Below are 19,686 nucleotides of genomic sequence, written 5' to 3'. Positions count from 1 at the left end.
CACCCCTATCAGAGGAGGCCCTACTTCAATCATACTAGAAACCCGTGAACTATTATGGCAACTAAAGTTGGACGCGTTCAATACACCAGGTCTCAACGACAGTTGCAACATTGCTGTCTATTTAAAATATAAATCTTACTTGAGGTAGCCTACATATGTCTAATATAACTTAAATAAATTTAAGGTTGTATTCTCCTTTCCCCTTGTACATTTTTTGTTTGGAGATAAGGACACTGGTTCTAGGTGTTCTATGTGCACACATGAATGTACCCCTATTCTTTAAGGGGGTTTCTACTATAGGGTAAACATGCATTTTGCTACAATTTTTTCTTGTGAAGCTGTTAGCATCATAAAACCCCTTTGGTGTATTCATTAAAATTTTAACCCCTACCCCTACACACTTTCTAAGGGAATTTCTCATTTTGCACACACTTGCTGAGTTTGTAGGGTCCATTTGTATATTCCTAAAATAAGAATAACTTTTTAGGATCCTTTTATTTGATATATTTTTTTGTCTTATACCAAACTTTGTATAGTCTGGTAAGATAATTTTAAATTTTATATTTTTTAAGCTCTTTAAAGCAGGCACTATTTGTGCATTTTGCTTTAGTGTAATTTGTAGTTATGTATATGACGTTTCTTGTTGTTAATTTATTTGGCGAATTTAAAATGAATCAACCTGCTAAGCAGTTGCTGACGCCATATACACAGCGCCATTTACTGTTCCAGTTAGGTCGATGTGTTTTATGTTTTATGTTTTGTTTTATTATTGAGGATTTATATATTGTGGTTTCACTTTAAATTTTAACATTGACCTATTCAGGAAGTGATGTAACTACAGTACTAGCATTCATTCATTTAAGAGCGTGTTACTAGCTCTAATACCACTTCTCTGAAGAAGCTACCTTATGTGTGTAGCGAAAACGCTGCTTTGTCTTTTGTGAACAAAATAAAATTTGTGTTAAGGAACTAATCGCTTGGTGAGGTTCTTTTTGGTTCGAGGCAACATTTCACTGGTTTGTCGCTTTTCTCTTTTGGTAACGGAATTTCCTTCCATGAGAGCCACCAGGAGTTTGGTAGCTAGGGACTCTGTCTCACAGGTTGAAGACCAAATGAAGTAAACTGCTTCAGATAAAGAAGTTATGTACTCACCATAACGTTCCATCTGAGTAGTTCTACTTCATTTGTCTTCAACTGTCCCTCCCTCCTTCCCCTGGACCTTGGCATATGAACAGCCTACGGGCTGCAGGTATAGGTCACAAGTATTTTTTCAGGTTGGGTTATCAGTATAAGGTTCAGTAAATTCAATGTGGGGTTGGAAGGTAGTGAAGGTGTATTATGGGTAAGGGGAGGAGCTTGGAGCTCGGAGCAGATGCTAGTACAGTTGCCAGCTCGGATCCAGTACCGATCCGTATTCCACAGGGTGAAGACAAATAAAGTAAAACTGCTCAGATGGAACATTATGGTGAGTACATAACTTCTTTTTTTGTCTACATTATCCTTAGGTTTTGATTGTGAGCCTTTACATTATACAAGAGCATGGAATGTGCTATAATTAAATTGTATTGTTATGGTCATATTTAAATGATATATAGCAATAGGAATACTGAAGAATGGGATTGTCTTTTACCTTACACTGATGTGTTTAGATACCTAACTTGCGATTATTTCACTTTAGAACTACTGGTATAAATGTTTGTCAGAATGCAAAGAAATAGTACTGTGCTAAACAAATGTAATTTTGTTTGTTAATAAAAATTGTGTTGTAAATCTTGCAACATATAAAACATATAGATTGTACAGAATGTAGCAAATGTGAATAGTTATGAGTATTTGACTTCCTTTAGTGGAAATTCAGTACATTTGTTAGAAACTGAAACTAAATCTGCTTCTGACATTTGCTCACATTTTCATTGTTTCTTGAAATGCTGCTACTGGCCAAGGATGTATCACCTTATTTGAATTGACCTCCCCAACAGCTAAAAGACCCCGAAAACAGGAAAAGCGTCATCCATTTTTAATTCCAAACTGGAGGAACTGTTGCAGAGTCTTAAGCAGAGCTTAGTGAACTTTATTCCTGAAACAGATTAAAGTTGAGCTCTGTCTGTCTCTGGAAATGCGCATCTCCTGTTTGGACTCACAAGTTAGAGGCTGATAGAAAATCAGTTATATCTTTAGCTGCTGGTAGAGACCAGTCTAGTTAAGCTGCTAGATATAGCTATAATCTATGCCATTGGTTTGTTTAGATACATTTATTTATTTATTTTTATGCAAGTTTGTTGCTTACATATTTGATTTCGTAAAATACATTGCTGCATTTTATTTCTAGTATGTATTGTTGACTTTTAAATGTTTCTGACTGATGCTTTATTTATTAGTCAAAACATAAAAATCCATGGAGACAGGAACCCGACTGAAATAACTGTTTTAAATCAATAATTTTTTAAAGCAATATAATATTTTTAACTAATAATAAAATAGTAAGCACTTTTTTTCTCTAAAAATAATCACTAATAAGATCGAGACTTCATTAGACTAAAATCTATATAACATTATACTTCATTTGTCTTCAACTGTCCCTCCCTCCTTCCCCCGGACCTTGGCATATGAACAGCCTACGGGCTGCAGGTATGTATTGCTGACTTTTAAATGTTTCTGACTGATGCTTTATTTATTAGTCAAAACATAAAAATCCATGGAGACAGGAACCCGACTGAAATAACTGTTTTAAATCAATAATTTATTAAAGCAATATAATATTTTTAACTAATAATAAAATAGTAAGCACTTTTTTTCTCTAAAAATAATCACTAATAAGATCGAGACTTCATTAGACTAAAATCTATATAACATTATAACCATTTTAAACCGTGTGATAATCATGCAACATCATTTGATACTTTTTTGTTTATTAGCTTAAGTGCTTATGTATTTGAACTTGTAATATCAATTGTTGTCTCATGCCTTTCAAAAAGATCCTGCTCAAGCTATTGCTACCATATCGATATTAAATAATTTAAGGGTAAAGAACAAAAAGGGTGCATCTGGTTTGCAGTCATCTTTGAACTTGGTTAGTTAGAGTCCCTTGATATTGGTTTTGACATCTGAGAACTAGATGCCAAAGAGGAATAGGCCTAGCACAGAGCCCTGGGGACTCCACTGGTGACAAGCCTCTTTATGGAGGTGGCATCACTGATTCTGTCCTCCTGGGTCCTATCAGTGAGCCAGCTAGCTATCCAGTGTGTTATAAAGGAGGTTATATCTAGTTCCCTAATTTTGTTGACAATGTCCGAGTGGAGTATTGCATCAAATGCTTTAGCCATATTTGGTAGGTATATGCACCGTTTTCCCCTCATCCATTGCCTTTATGACATTTTCAAAGGCCGATAAAGTATGACCTCCCCTTGACAATGCCAAACTGGGATGCATCAAGTAAATTCTCAACAACACCTCTCCTCCCCACTCCTTCTGAATACAACAGGATACCAATCTGTTAGACTCCAAACAAAGAAAGCAGCTTTTGAAACCAATCCTTTATTCTAGCGCTTCGGTAAAAACACCTTCATGGAATCTGGATTGGGATGGATCAAGTGTCTGCAGGTGTCCTATATCCTTGCTAATAATTTTCATGATAATTCTTTCCATAGCTTTGCAAATAAGACTAGTCAGACTAATGTGTCTGTAGTTTCCAATATCTGTTGAAGGTCCACCCTTATGAAGGGAGATGACCTTTGCAGTCTCTCATTCATGTAGTACAAAGCCTCTTTTAAGACTATAGTTAAATAATGACTCCAGGGTGTCCTGATAAGTCGTATTTTAGACTGTTCAGAAGGCATCCTGGGATGTTATCAGGGCCCACTGAAACCATATTCTTTGCTTCAGTGAGCGTAGCCAATACATCCTTTCTAGTTATAGTTTAAGGGGCTTTGTCTAAGGGTATACTTTGGTGGATGGGTGAGGGGGGGATAAAGTTGGAACTTAATTTGTCCACTAACAGATTCACTCTGTAGCCTGGCTAGGTGAATGTGGCACCATTAACCACCAGTTCAGCACGTTGCTATGTGCTGCCTTTGAGATTTCTGACATAAACAAAGGTCTTATGGTTATCTTTCACCTGGGAGGTTCTTTTAATCTCAAAGCTGGCTTTGCTTGACCTAGTTATCGCGCTTAGTTGCCTATTTAGTTTGATGAGAGAGTTTTTCTTTATGGGAAATACCTTTCCTGATTTTTGCTGTAATTATTTTCCTTTTGTTGTGTATCCGGTTTAATTTGGGATGCCACCAGGACGGTTTGTTTCTGGGGCTAGTCCTGGGCTTACTTTGGTAAGTACAGCAACCTCTCTGCAGCCATTGACATGGTTGTACAGAGTATCTGAGACCAACGCAGCATAGGCTGCTGTGTTTTCAGGGTTTAGAAGGACACTGATTTTTAATAAACCAACAATTAATAAAAGGTAATTTACCTTGGAATACTTCCTGTTATTAGTTTTAAAGGGATTCCAGAGTTGATTTATAATCTGACCTTACCAGGGAGAATGAGAAATTTGTGGACGGGGGATGTAGAATTCTCCAGTATTTGTGAGCAAGAGGTCCAGTATATTGGAGCCTTTAGTGGGTGTATTCACTGTTAAGTCAAGGGTGTTTATATTTACGAAGTCTAGAAATCTCTGTACCTATAGATTTGAGGGCATGTAGGATTCCCAGTATATCGAGGGGTAATTAAAGTCTCCCATGAGTAAGGTGTTAGGTTGGATAGCAAGTATCTGCAGTAGGTCCAAGTATGCATTGTGAGCTTCTTAGGACTTGGAATGTGACCTATAGCTGGCTAGGATATGACATGGGATTTTGTCTCTAGTGATCTTCACATGGAGAAAATCCAGCACATCAGCCTGTTTAACCACTACAGAGGTATGCTTGCTATTGATATGTATTGAGTCACCTTCATCATGGCTGGTCTAAAAGAGTGGAAGACACTAAAACGTTGCACTGCCAGGGTACTGTCTGCCACTTTTAACCAAGTCTTGGTAACAGTACAGATGTCTATATCCTCAAGTGTGAGGAGGGCTTGCTAGGAGTGTAGTTTTTATAGGCTGCTGGCATTGAGTATCAACACCTTGAGGTTCAGTTAAACTGATTTTGCTATGTCAATAGGTTTGTTAATTTGGCATTACCTAAAAAGGCAGTACGGAGGTGGGTAAAGTTTTAGCTAGTATTCGAAAATCTAGAGGGGAAAGGTATAGACCATCCTTGGCAAAGCTTGTGGTCGGTTAATCATGTCCTCCTAAGCTGACAAATATTGGATCCCCTTAGAATGATGCCAGAAATGCAGCCAGTCATCAAAATCAGTAATTTTTGCTTATATTGTGGCATCATCCTCGATTATGGTAATATGTTGCTCAATGCTAGGCTCATACCAGCCCTGAGAGAGACTGTGTGAAAGCTCCATAATATAAAAAACAAGTAATCTCTGTGGTATCCCCAAAGTCTCAAAACAACCCACTAAACAAGTGCAGTGGGTCCAAAAACAAAACAGTGTAAGAAACTTCTCTGTGTGGAAGATTTTCAGTCCATATATCTCTAGTTAATCGCTGTATATTAATCAGATCAGACAGTAGTAGAAGTAGCAAACTTAAACTCATCTTATGTCAAAAAATAAAAATAAAAAATATATAATTGTACAGAATTACTAAGTATTCGAAAGTAATCCAAGCAAGGCAGGCAGTCTGTTTCCAGTCGAAAATCCTTTATTAATAATATCTTTATTCATGTAATTTAAAAAGGTAAATCTCAGGTCATTTGCACATATATATGGACTATGATAGAATCATATTGGTACCTGTGGCATAATGACTTGACTGCATGCGTGATTTGGCAGACCATGGCACCAGATAAACAACTAACAGTTATCTTCTCCTGTTAAGCCTGCTAAGGGATCATCAGTATATCTTACAATGGAGTCCTCTGTGATGAACATCATGGAAAGTGTGTTTTCTTGCCATGCGGACTTGGTGTTTATGGCTCCACTGAGAGTGACAGTATGTGTGGTGTTAGGTGGTGTTTATTCTGAGTGAATTTGGGCTTTGTGAGGCAGATCTTTGACAATGAGAGATCTAGGTGTTTTTTATTGTTCAGGAAGATTGCTGTTAAGTGCCTACATTAGTCTGTGTGTGTGTTGTGTGCAGTGTGAGGTGGGTGTTGTGTGTGTGGTTTGGACAACCTGATGTGGGCTTGTATGTGAGAGGTTAGCCTCCAGTGTCATTATGTAAGTCTACAGTGGTAAGGAAATCATTCCACATTACGCAACTTATAAACAAAGGTATGGCATCTAAGTCCAAGGAAGTCATTATTCCACTGTATTTGGCATTCATCAGACCTATCACTGAGTACAATGCCCCCTTTGGTATGTACCTAACCAGGCATATCCAACAATTGGAACGTCCACAGAGGTTTCTCACTAAAAGATACAGGGCATAAGTAAACTGTCCTCTGCAGACTGCCTCAAGGCCCTGTCCCTGTATTCTGTCTCCTACAGGCTTTTTAGTGGACATCTATGCCTGGCATACAGGGCATTGTCAGACCCCACTCTGATGGACCTCTTGCATATCCGCAAAATAAATAGTACCAGAATTACCCTTTCTGAAGACTTAAACCTTGCCTGTGATATAAATAGTACCTGCTGGAGAAATAGGTATGTATCAAAGAGATGAGATATACCGCATCTTTGGAACAGGCTGTACATCCATGTGACATAGAGTTCCTCCCTAACCCAATTCAAGTGCAACTTCGACAATTGGATGGGAAACTGGAAATTCATCCCTGGTTTGGCACCTATGTCTCTAATGGACACAGGTAACCTGTAAGTGGTTCACTTCCCAGGCCCATGCTTACACTTATCAAGGGTATCAGAACTGGTCAGAGATTTGGGATGCAGGGCTAGACTTAAAAAAGACCCTTGTGGTTGTTAGTCTAGTAAACACATGTGAACCTATGAACCTAAGTAAATCTATCACATACTGTATCTTCCACAGGGTCATTCACCAAGGTACACACTTGTCTTTTGGTGGCCTTCTGTACTTCTCTAAACCTTTCCTCCTCTCCTCTTTCCCTGATCACAGTCTTGCTGTAGAAGCCCCCTCCCCCCACCATACAAGGCTACTACTATCCTCACTGCACCATTCTGACCCAAGTAAATATGAATCCTTTTACTGCAGCCTTATCTGAAGAAGCAGTCATGGCTTCTGAATCCACAACCAACTCTTGTAGCTCACCATGCCAGCAAGCCTCACCTGGACATCTGCTCCCTCAAGCTGAGCACATGAATTCTCCAATTCCACTGATGTTCTCTGATACTGCACTTTCTTAAAAAGTAGTCCATATTCTGTCAGTATGTCAGAAAGGATATCATAAAGAAGTCTACAAGAGCAAGTGGCTGCATCTCTCCATATAAGCCCCTAATCGAGGACTGGACCCCTTCTGTGCCTCCATCCCGACTGTTCTTCAGTTCTTTGCATTTTTATACCGGTTCTATTTACTCCACTATTAAAGTGCAGTTATTAGCCATTTCCAGCTTTCACACAGGATTTCCTCCTTCTTCCTTTGCAGCACAGAAGCCATGCAAAGCATTACTCAATGGAACGCTCCTCTACATCTTCTCATTAAAGACTAAGTGCTACCATGGGATCTCAGTTTCGTATTGGTATCATTAACTCATCCACCCTTTGGACCAGCAGCCACAAGTGAACTTACATTTCTGTCCTGGAAAATTTTATTTCTTGTGGTTATCTCCTCAGTAAGAAGAATTTTGGAAATACACACACTTTCTTCCTTACCTCCTTATTAAGTTTTACACCGAGATGGAGTTTCCCTAAGAACCAACCCATCCTTCATTCCAAATGTTGCTTTGAAGTTCATTCTCAACCAACCTTTTCATCTTCCTATTTTACACTAACTATTCCAACAGAAGTGAATTTTTCCTTCAAAACTTTGATTTCCATAGATTCTTATGGTTCTCCTTTCACTGCAAGAAATTTATCAGAAAGAATTCACAACTCTTTTTTTTTTTTTTTACTTTGCCTCTTCCAGACTAAGGATCAAGGTATCTGTGACGAAAGGAGATACTGCCAGCCCAGCTAGCTGGAATTTTGTAAATAATTATATGTCATTGGTGAATATCGAAATGATTTGTGTAAAATGCTTGTGTTACAAATGTATTATAACTGGATGTCATGTGTATATCAAACTGCTCGTACAGACGTGTTTGGTGAAAAACTGTTTGTAAAATGCTTGTGTTTAAAATGGATCCACAATGTGCCCTACTGGAAAAGAACAGAAATGTACATGCACTATTGTAACTTTTAAATGTATATATTTTAACAGTGGAAACTGGGAATACAGGAGGTTAACTTCAGTAAAATAACTGAAATTGAATTGCTTTATGGCTAAGCCATAAAATGCTATCTTTCAGTTTTCAGTACAGTGAGAGACACGATGTCTGTACTAGGAAACTTTCTGCATTGCCTTTAGGGTGAAGTAATTACTAAATTTGAAAACATGAAGGAATGCAGTTGTTTTATGACTTCCAGCATCTACCAGAGATCAGAGGAGAAGCCCTTGTCTGTATATTTTACAGGTAGATGCTAAATACTGCTAGCTTCATCAGTGGTTGTTTTGCTTGGGAACGAGGAGTCAGATGACAAGAGGTGATGTCATTCTGAAAGTTATCTCAGCAGTAATATTTAAGATATTAATTTGAGAAGTCTCTTAGTGAGACAGAGCATTCTGCATTCTGTGTCGGACCTAACAACAACTAGAAGATCCATTCACCACATCTGCCTTGCTCTAACAAAATAAACCACATCTGCCTTGCTCTAGCAAAGTAAGTTTATAGGGAACAGTATAACTCTCATACATACAATCAGAAACATACTGAAACTTAGTTTAGATGTTCTTCTATATTTGGGTGAGCCTGTACTGCAATTTTATTTTAAATGTTTCCTGTGGTTTTGAACTCTGATGTCACTGTGAATATATATTTAGTATTGTCTTGTTCTTTTATTATTTATTATTAAATAAATTTAAACTTTTAATTGTGGCTGATCTGTGTAGAGATATTTAAGTTTTGAGAATACTTGCATATTTATTTGGTGACACTGTGGGCCACTCTAAATAGCCTTGCTCTTGGTCAAACTACAATTTATATTAATATTAATATTACACAGTAAAATTGGACACCTTTTGTTAAGGGCCTTAAAGTAGCTGATGAGGGGTTCTGGTGGCAGTGATAACTACCTTATAATCTTGGCAGGAGGAGGTATACTAGTAAACTTGTGCCAGCCTTTCCCCTGTGTGTGTGTGTGTGTGTGTGTGTGTGTGTGTGTGTGTGTGTGTGTGTGTGTGTGTGTGTGTGTGCGCGTGTGTGCGCGTGTGTGCTACTTGGCAGGGATTGGACAGAGAGAATGTTGGAGGACTTGTCTTGAATCCATGGCTATGGACTCAACTCTATAGCTGTGCCAGTAGGGAATCATACTGGGGATCTGGAGAAAGAAACAGAAACCAGCCACATACTTTTTATGGTCTCTGTGTGCTCTTAAGGCAAATTGCACTTGATGCAGAGAGCTGCATCTGGAAGTAATGTGTGTGTACTTATCCTGAAATGTATGTCCCCCATTGGTGAGAATTGAGGCTCCTTGATAACTGGTCCAGTGGAGGGTCATCACAGTATCTGAAATTAAATCTGTCCAGATTGTTTTCAGAATGCATAACCTTTGCTTACAGAATAACAAACAGGCCCTTACCAATAAAGCCTAAGGCTAATTTAACTAAGTCAATGTCAGTATCCATCACCTTCTAAAAAAAATTATTCAGTAGTAGGGAGTAATTTGTACAGCAGCATCTTGATCTATGTTGCATGCCTTTTCCAAGTACTACAAAGTGGACATTATCTATAGATCTAGATCTTCCTTTGGAGCTACCATTTTAAGGAGCACGTGACATGATTCCACATGGGAAACCATGTAGCTTAAGATTATGTTGCATCAATTGAAGAGGTTGGACTAGGTGAAATATGTTATAAAAGTTATGTATTTACTAATCCTAGATTCCTTTAACCCTAGCCTGTCCATTTTGACACTGTCTTCCTTCCCTCTTCCATATTGTTATTATGCACATCCGGATGGTCTTAGTAGAAGTATATTGAAGCCCATCATCCTCCTCAACATTCACTTTCATATACCTGCATCCACTTCATTTCTAAGTTACCAGCAAACTTGATCTAAGGCAGGGACAAGTACATTGAAGGAGTAAGGAAGGATCATGAGGTGAGCTCTTAGGAGAGAGTTGCCTGATCAGATCCATGGAGTGACCTAATTCCTTCAGTTAAACCTAACTAACTAGGGATAAAAAAAGGGCCAGCATTATGGGAAGTACATAATTTCTGTTTTTTACACACTGAGTTTCAACATATAAGTAAATTAGCTTTCTTCCTCCTTTCAAAACCTATTTGGAGATTGTTACTCAGTAGTTGGGGTGGCTGTTGGCCCTTTCTTGCTTATTACTTTTTTACCATTTGCATTCTTTCTAGGAATGTACAATAATCCAGGATAAAAGAGAGGCAGAAAAGTCCTTGCCTGTATTGGCACCTGTGCTTATTGATTGCAGGATGTGACAGGAGGACTAGATGTATATGGATCTGGTGACTGGGAATGCTTCATACAATAGCCTCTGTAATGCTCTTGGAGACTGAGTAATAGTAGGGAGTATATAAAACTGTATATTCTGTGTCTATCTGTTTAGTTGTCTGTAACTGAGTTTACAGAAACACTTTGCTTGTAACCCACAAATAATTTCTTAAAATGTCTGGTAGTTCTTTTCTTGTGTGTTATGAAAGTTTGTAAATAAATTAATGTTTATTAATGATAGGATACAGTGTAAGATGGTTACTAGCTAAATAATATGTTGTGCGCCTTTCTAAAAACATGTATGTCCTTTGCTTTAAATGGTGCTATGCTGAACTGTATTTGTAGTGGTTTAGAAAGTTTTGTTATCGAGTCATGGTATGTATTTGGGAAGGCTTGATGTGTGTCATAATGGTATCTTCGCTATATTTTATTGCATTCATAATTGCAGCAGTAGCAACTTATGGATGGAATATGTAAACATGATTTTAATTAAATATTTTTTTTCTTTTGTCTTTCAAAATAATCTTTTTTTTTCTGTAGTTATAAACGAGTAATGGATTTGTCTTGATTTTACAGGTAAAATTTCCACCTCTGCTCATCTCTCTGCCACAAGTCCTTTCTTATATACTGCTGCCTTGCAGTTTTTGGCTGTCTTGCTAGCTGAAGAAGGTAGGAGAAAATTAAAGAATGAGCAGAGTTCTTTTCCAAGCCCAACAATAACCAAACATCTTGATGGATCTGATGGAAAGAAAGCCTCTGGAAAGCACTTGTGTGATGTAGTCTTACAGGTACAAACAGAAAATGACTAGTTAAATGATTTATGATGAATGAAAAAAATCAGATTTGTTTTTGTCCATTTGCTTTAAACTATCTGTAATAATCTGTTCATAGAAAACTTCCCAGGCCGAAGCTATTCCCTTTACTCTTAAGGTGCAGCACTCCTCCCTTCCTCTGCAGTTCTCTCTTGTTACTCAAACAGCTCACACAGAAGCAGCCCAGTTTACTTTTCTACAGTATTTTCTTGACTTTTCCAGTTATTGATATCCTCAGAATGTTGCAATTGTTTTGTCTATGTATAGGTATTATCTATGCAGCTGAGGTCAGATCTTCATAGTTATCTTCTTTTTTTGTGAAAATTAGTGGGGGGTTTTCTGCTTCTGACAGTAGATCTGGCCTGCTTTTGATGGACTTTTACAGCTGTTCCTTTGCCATTTCACTGTCCAGTATAACGTGTTGAACCTGTTGAATGTCTAAATAGTATATAAAAGTGTTGATGTTATGTTCTTGTTGGTTGGCTTCGGAGCCAATCCTCTGCTCCGACTCGGCCGATTTACTAAAGCTCGAAAGCTTATACTGACTCGAGGTTAACCCCTATCCCAACATACCTAGCGGTAGCTACCCAGATCTCGTTTGCTTCTTGCAACATCGAGATTGCAACTACTGGCTTTGGCTAAGTGTTTAGAGTTTTTTCACTTATATTGTTATCATTTCCAGGATTTTATTGTTGAATTAACCTTGTTAGAGTGTATATTATCCCCTTTAGTTTAGCGACCTCTTTTTCTACTTGTTGTTGAGTGTTTTTGGTCATCTTTCTCTCCCTCAGGCCTTGCTTTCCTTTTTGAACCAGTTTAAATTAGAGGGTTCTTCTTCTTTTTCCCCACCCTTTCTGGGATAGCCATTTAAGATAGAGGCTCTCCTATTGGGGGAGTCGCTGTTTAAAGTAGAGGCTGTCCCCCTTTCTTCTTCTTCTCTTCCCTTTAAAAAAAAAAAAGAAAGAAAAAGTGATATCCTTTCTTGTAGTTTAGGATAGCTGTTACAGCCTTATTGTAGTTTTTAGTTGTTGTTTGCTGTTAGCTGTTACAACCTTGTTTTTTCGCTGTGGCAAAACATTTTTTTTTCTCTGATTTTCTGCAATGTTGTTTGAGTCGAAACCCTCTGGGTTCAAAAAATGTGACTCGTGTTGCCAACAAATGTCCCTTACAGACGGACACACGAGTTGTGTATACTGTTTAGGGGCTGTTCACCTGCAGGACTCATGCTCTATCTGTCATGCCTTCAGTTCCAGAGTCCTGCAGGAGAGAAAGAACAAGTTGTTATGTGATCCTATCTCGCCTACATTCTGACGGGTTCGGAGCCGATCCCTCGGCTCCGACTCGGCACGCTTATGCTATAGAGCGAGGCCTCTAATTGGCTGAGCTATCTTTATCCCAGGATGCACCACCACTAATCCCCCAGATCTCGTTTGCCGCTTACAGAGCTTGGACGTGGTCTCAACATTGGCTGGGCTAAGTACTATATATTAGGCTTTTTTCCTGTCATTATTTGCTTCATTTAAACCCAAAAGCTGTTTTAACGGCTATTCTTTGTGTACGAGTGTTTTTTCTGGAATTTAGTTGAAATTTTCGTGTTTTTTCCTGTCTGAGAAGGTTCCCGTTTAAGTTAGAGGGGCCTTCCCCTGTGGTTACTACTACCTTAGTGGTTGTGTGTGGGTCAAGTACCCGTTTAAGTTAGAGGGTCTTGACCCTCCTTTTCTCCCTTTCTCTTTCTCATTGATCTTGTGTGTAAAAAAAAAAAAAAAAAAAAAAAGTTCTTTAGTTTAAATATTTACACTAGCTAGGGGCATACATATTTTTGTTCTCGTGTGTCAAACCCTTGTTGTTTAGTGTGGTGATCTCTTTTTCAGCCTGATTATGTCTAAAGAACATAAACCCTCCGGGTTTAAAAAGTGCTCGAGGTGTGGCTTCAAAATGTCCATAACGGACGACCACTCCTCGTGCGTCTATTGTCTAGGTGCTAAACATCTGCAAGAATCGTGCAGTGTATGCCATGCGTTTTCCTCCAGAGTCCTCCAGGAGAGGAAAAACAAATTAATCCTCAAAGGATTAATCAAGCCTTCCTTCGAGGAGGCTTTATCTTCCTCTCCGTCTCCTTCTAAAAAGAGGAAAGCGTCGGCTCCGACCAGTCAGTCGGAACCGACTGCTAAGAAAACTAAGCAGACTTCTCCATCGGCTCCACGGACTTCGGAGCCGAGGTCGGAACGGTCTGCCTCGATGCCTCCAGCCTCGACCCCTCTGGTTTCGGAGCCGAGGTCTGGGGCATCGAGAGGCGGGTCACCCTCATCGGCTCCACTGATATTGGAGCCGATAAGGGTCATCGGCTCAGACTCTTCCCCCTCGGAGCCGAAGTCCTTATCGGCACCGAGGGAAATTTCCTTGAAAGTTTCCTCGGAGCCGATAATTGAGTCATTTCGGAGCCAGTCCCCGAGCCCTTCGGAGCCGATGGAGAAATCGGTTCGGGCCCGATCGGTATCCTCGAGATCATCCAAGATGTCTGATTCGGACATCGACAGGGTGCTCCTTCGACTCTTCCAGTCTCCGGTGTTCCAAAAGATGGTTTCGGCTCCAGCCCATTTGGCTTCGGAGCCGATGGTCCACTCCCCTGCTGTATTTCCTCCTCCAACAGCTTCGGCACCGTTGGAGCAGGTGCTGGTGGAACCAGTGGAGGTGTTAGGGTCGGGCCCGACCCTTGCTCCGACTCCGGCTCTTGGGTCGGAGTTCAGTGCGCGGACTTCTTCCTTCGGCCCTGGGGGGGAGGCTTCAGGATTGATGCTTTCGGTCCCAAGTCTCCCTCTTGGTGCGTCGGCGGGAGTACCGTCCACTGTCGTGGCCACGGAGGGGGGACCCTCCCAGGATTCTGGTGGTCCCGCCTTCAGGGCTATGAGGAGTGCTTTAGCCAAATCTTCCTTGGCTACCTCCACAGTTTCCCCAGCTCCTTCCCTACATTTGGAGACTGGGTCGTTGGCAGTCCCCCTGTCCGTAGACAGCGGAGCCCCTGGGCCTCAGGTCACCCCCGCTGGGGTTTCTCCCCCTCCTGGAGGTCCTTCTGAAGCCTCTTCGGAAGAACCTCCCAGGAAGAGAACGTGCAAGAGGAAGCACGTTGACTCCCCTGATGAGTCTTTGACATCTGACACTGATCTCGATGATGCAGAGGGGTCCCCCAAGTCGTCCTCGGATGATGTCTCCTTTGCAGACATCCTGGAAGCCCTAAAACAACGAGGCGGCTGGCAGTCCAAACCTCCCTCTGCTGATGAGTCGGTGTTCCTGAAGGCCTTCGGGGCTCAGCCCTCCGCCTCCTGGGTGTCTCCGCCCTTCGACGAGCTCTTGGACTTGATCTGTCAAAGAGGCGTGGGAACACCCAGACTCTGTGGAACCAGTGCCCGCCGTCCGAACAAATTTCTCTCTGCGCCCCCGGATAAAGAGTTCCTTACGAAAGGTGTGGCTGTAGATGCTATGGTGGTGGCATCTGCTACCCAGCAAGATGTAGCAGAGGCTTCTACGTCCGTCCATCCTCCTAATAAGAAGTCTAGGAGCATGGATCGGTACGGTAAGCGCACCCTTAGTTCAGCGGCCTTTACTCTGAGGTCTTTGAACTACCTGACGCACTTTACGAGATTTCAGAGGGATCTGATTAAGGAGCTATCCGATACCCACTTAGGTAACCTGCCTGAGGAGCTGGCCCAGACGGTTGGCTCTCAGCTGGCTACAATGTCCTCCATTTCGAACTCGTCCATGAGGCTCATTTCGTATGCAGCTGAAGGGGCGAGTAGAGCGGCGGGTACAGGCATTGCTCTACGGAGACAAGCCTGGCTCCGCCTGTGTCATTTCGCGGAGGCCTTTAAGTCTTCATTTGCCGACACCCCCTTTGATGGGTCCTCCCTGTTTGGACCCAAGGTAAAAGACACACTTACCCACTGTGAACAGGAGGGTAAGACTCTGACTGCCGTAGGGGCACGATTTTCCACTCCCTTTCGGCCTTATCCCAAGGCTAAAAGAGGAGGGAAAATGTGGTTCCGTAGATCTCAGAAGTCTTACCCCTCTCAGCAGGAAGGTTCCCCCTCCAGAGGCAGAGGAGGGGGAAATTCATCCGGAAGACACCGTCCCAGAGGCGGCAGAGGCCCTCGCAACACTGGAGACCGCGAGTCCTTTCGTGGCTCTTCAGCTTTTCATAGTCCCTGAGGGATTGCCCGGCTGTGCTGCTCCGGACCCAGTCGGGGGTCGTTTTTCGAAGCACCTGAAGGCCTGGGAAGGGATTACTCAGGACCGATGGGTGCTTCGGATTATCGCCGGAGGTTACTCCATCCCATTCTCTCGCCCCCCCCCCCCCAGTCCAAAAAAATCCCGGACCCGCGACCCAGTCAACGGGATACCGCAGCCTCAGAAATTTCAAAGCTGCTGCAAAAATGAGTCATCCAACCGGTCCCCGCAGACCAGATCGGATTAGGGACTTACTCAAGATTCTTTTTGGTGCCAAAAAAGACCGGGGACTTGAGGCCCATTTTGGACCTAAGCAACCTAAACCGTTCAGTCAAGAAGTCCAAGTTCCGAATGGTCACTCTACAAACCATTCTTCCATTGTTGGAGAAGGGTGTTTGGATGTGCTCCATAGATCTCAAGGACGCGTATTATCATATCAGAATACATCAAAAGTCCAGGAGACATCTGCGCTTCAGCCTAGGAGGCAGTAATTTTCAGTTCCGTGCGCTGCCCTTTGGTCTCACCACAGCCCCCAGGGTGTTCACCAAATGCTTGGCAGTAGTGACTGCTCACCTGAGAAGTCTAGGATTCCAGGTGTTTCCGTACCTAGACGACTGGCTGCTAACTGCCACCTCCAAGCATCTACTTCAGCGGAGCCTGCAAGCCACTATATCACTGGGCAATGCCCTTGGAATCACCTTCAATTGGCCAAAGTCTGTGTTGCGGCCATCTCAAAGAATAAGATTCATAGGGGTAGAGATAGATTCAAACCAGATGCGGGTCTATCTACCTGCAGACAGAATTCAAACCATTCAAAATCAAGTTCGAGCCTTACTCCCCAGGTCCAAAGCCCCAGCCAGAATGGTCCTGCAGCTATTGGGATCCATGTCTGCCACAGTTCTGCTAGTTCCCTTGGTAAGGTTGCACATGAGAATCCTCCAGTGGCTTCTTTCAACTCAGTGGTCCTTTCAGGAACTCCCTCTCAGTCATCTCATATGGATCACGGAATCTTGCAAACGGGACCTTCGCTGGTGGCTAGTGTCCTCCAATTTGGATCAGGGACGACCCTTTGTTCTTCCTCCTCTGGCGGCCACTTTGACCACGGACGCCTCACAGATGGGGTGGGGGGGGGGCATTCCCTGGGCAGGTCAGTCCAAGGCAAATGGCACCCGGAAGAGACTCCTCTTCACATCAACATCTTAGAAATGAGGGCAGTACTCCTGTCCCTTCAAGCCCTTCACGATTATCTCCCTCAGGGCGTAATTGCTGTTCACTCAGACAACATGTCAGTAGTCTGGTACCTGAACAAACAGGGAGGGACCAGATCCTATCCTCTTTGCAGAGAAGCCATGAGAGTTTGGGAGTGGGCAGTCTCGACCAAACGCTTCCTAGTGGCTACTCACATACCGGGCAAAGCCAATGTCATAGCCGACAGATTGAGCAGAACCATCCTCTCTCCTCACGAATGGTCTCTGAATATGACAGTTGCAAGGCAGATTTTCAGCGAATGGGGAGTTCCGTGTTGCGACCTCTTCACGACTCCTCTGAATGCGAAGTGCAAAGAATTTTTCTCCCTAACCCCGGCTCCGGGGAAGAGCCCCATGGACGCATTAGTCCATCCTTGGCCCACCGGCCTGCTTTATGCCTTCCCTCCAGTTCCTCTCCTCCCCAGGGTGATTCAAAAGGCATCTCTCTTAGGGAGCAGGATGATCTTAATTGCTCCTTACTGGCCTCGTCAAGTGTGGTTTCCCTATCTTCGAAAACATGCTCTGGAAAGTCCGTGGTTCCTGGATCAGGTCCCAGACCTTCTGATTCATCAGTCGGGACTATTGCACCAGTCCCTCCACACCTTAAAATTGACGGCCTGGCTCCTCCTCTTCCGACGATAGTCAGGAGTCAGACACTAGATCCAGATGTTGTGCACATATTATCTTCAGCTCACAAGTCCGCTACAAAGAAACTGTATTCTAGCAAATGAAAAAGGTTTGCTATTTGGGCTCAACTCCGGGGCCTGGACCCCATTTCTACTCCCGTGGCAGAAGTACTAAAATTTCTGACCTCTCTTTTCAATCGAGGCTCTTCAGTTTCTACCATCAAAGTACAATTGGCAGCAATTTCTAATTTTCATGAATCCATAGACCCACCTTTAATGAGCAACAGATTGTGTAAGACCTTCCTGAAAGGTGCTGCTCTATTAAGACCTCCGATTTCTCATCCTGCACCTCCATGGGATCTCGATATAGTGTTGCGTGCCTTAACTTCTTTTCCCTTTGAACCGGCAGCTACCTGTGATCTAAAGTTTCTATCATGGAAGACAGCCTTTCTAGTGGCAATTACTTCAGCCAGAAGGGTTTCAGAGCTTCAAGCTTTGTCAGTGAAACCCCCGTACTTGGTTTTTCATACAGACAGAGTATCCCTCAGGCCAAATCCTTCTTTTGTTCCTAAAGTTTGTTCTACTTTATGCTTGCAACAATCATTAGAGCTTCCAATTTTTTTCCCAAAATACTCTAATAAAGCGGAGTTTATATTCCACACACTAGATGTCCACAGACAGTTAAGTTTTTATTTAGATAGGACCAAACAATCAAGGAAAACAGATCAGTTGTTTGTATCCTTTGCAGAAAACAAATTGGGCAACGCTGTCACAAAGGTCACTATTGCCAAATGGATCAGGGACTGTATTACTCAAGCTTATATCTGTTCTAACAAAGAGCTTACCACCTCTGTCAAGGCTCATTCTACAAAGGCTATTGCTACTTCGGTAGCATTTCATTCTAAGCTTGCTATTGGTGACATTTGTGCTGCGGCTACATGGTCTTCCCCGCACACCTTCATTTCCCACTACAAATTAGATGTGGCATCTAGAGGACGAGCTTCATTTGGTTCCACAGTGCTCAGGAGTGTTTTCCAATGAGCCACCCGGGATTTAGGCGCTAGGGACGCTGTCCCATCAGTCAGAATGTAGGCGAGATAGGATCACATAACATCTTTTAGTTATGTACTCACCATAACTTCAGATGTTTGGGATCCATCTCGCCTACATTCTAATAACCCACCCTCCTTCCCCCTTCCTTGGAGATCAGAGGATATCAGAAGGTCCGAATCCTGTTGTTTCATCTTGAAACATCTAACAATGTTATATAAACAAGTTGTGATTGTGTGCATGAATGCGGACAAACAAGATCTGGGGGATTAGTGGTGGTGCATCCTGGGATAAAGATAGCTCAGCCAATTAGAGGCCTCGCTCTATAGCATAAGCGTGCCGAGTCGGAGCCGAGGGATCGGCTCCGAACCCATCAGTCAGAATGTAGGCGAGATGGATCCCAAGCATCTGAAGTTATGGTGAGTACATAACTAAAAGTTAATGTTGCGTGGCCTTCTGAAGAACCCTCAAAATTCTTCGTCTTAGGGTCCTCAGCTAGCAAAGTTGTCCGAAAAATCCACTAAGCCATTGGTTCCGAGTTTGGAACAGTCTAAATCCACTGTGAAACCTTCGGCTCTGTTGGCTCCCAGTGTTGGCTCCGACAAAGCTCAGTTTCGGTGGCTCCATCATTGTCCTCGGAGCCAGTCCAGACCCATAAAAGAACAAGGTCTCCTTCTTTGGAGCCAGTACACTTTGCTCCACAATCTCCTTTGCTGCAGTCTGGAGCGGGTAGTCATTGGTACTCTTCCCCCTCCTCTCGGTCCTCCAGGCATTCAGATCATGACGTGGAGAGAGTGGTCAATAGGCTCCTCAAGTCACAGGCACTTGTCAAATTATTATCGAGCCCAGCCCATAAGGAATTGGCTTCTTTGGCCCATCCAGCTTCTCCATCGGTTCCTCCTCCGACTCTCTTGTGCTCGGAGCCGGAGTGCATGGAGGTCATGGTGGTAGAACCGTCGGCTCCGGTTACTTCTCCTTTATTTGTTCCTACACCCGCTCCAATCGCCTCGATGTCTCAGTCCATCGAGGGATCTGGGCGCCGAAACTGTCTCGCT

At 42.5% G+C, this 19,686-nt stretch overlaps 1 protein-coding gene across 1 annotated transcript in view; it reads left to right on the top strand.

The window, feature by feature from the left end:
• Nucleotides 1-19,686, top strand: part of RTTN (rotatin) — a 3,641,098-nt gene that overhangs the window by 2,799,122 nt on the left and 822,290 nt on the right. Inside the window, exon 43 of the mRNA XM_044067142.1 lies at nt 11,252-11,463. Within this exon, the coding sequence (XP_043923077.1) occupies nt 11,252-11,463 (212 nt within the window). The remainder of the gene's footprint in view (nt 1-11,251; nt 11,464-19,686) is intronic.

Source organism: Protopterus annectens, chromosome 3.part1 (assembly GCF_019279795.1).
Source record: "Protopterus annectens isolate FY-2018-M chromosome 3.part1, PAN1.0, whole genome shotgun sequence".
In the NCBI taxonomy this organism is placed as follows: domain Eukaryota; kingdom Metazoa; phylum Chordata; order Ceratodontiformes; family Protopteridae; genus Protopterus; species Protopterus annectens.
The sequence above is the reverse complement of the archived record's forward strand: the minus strand, read 5'-3'. Positions and strand labels throughout refer to the sequence as shown.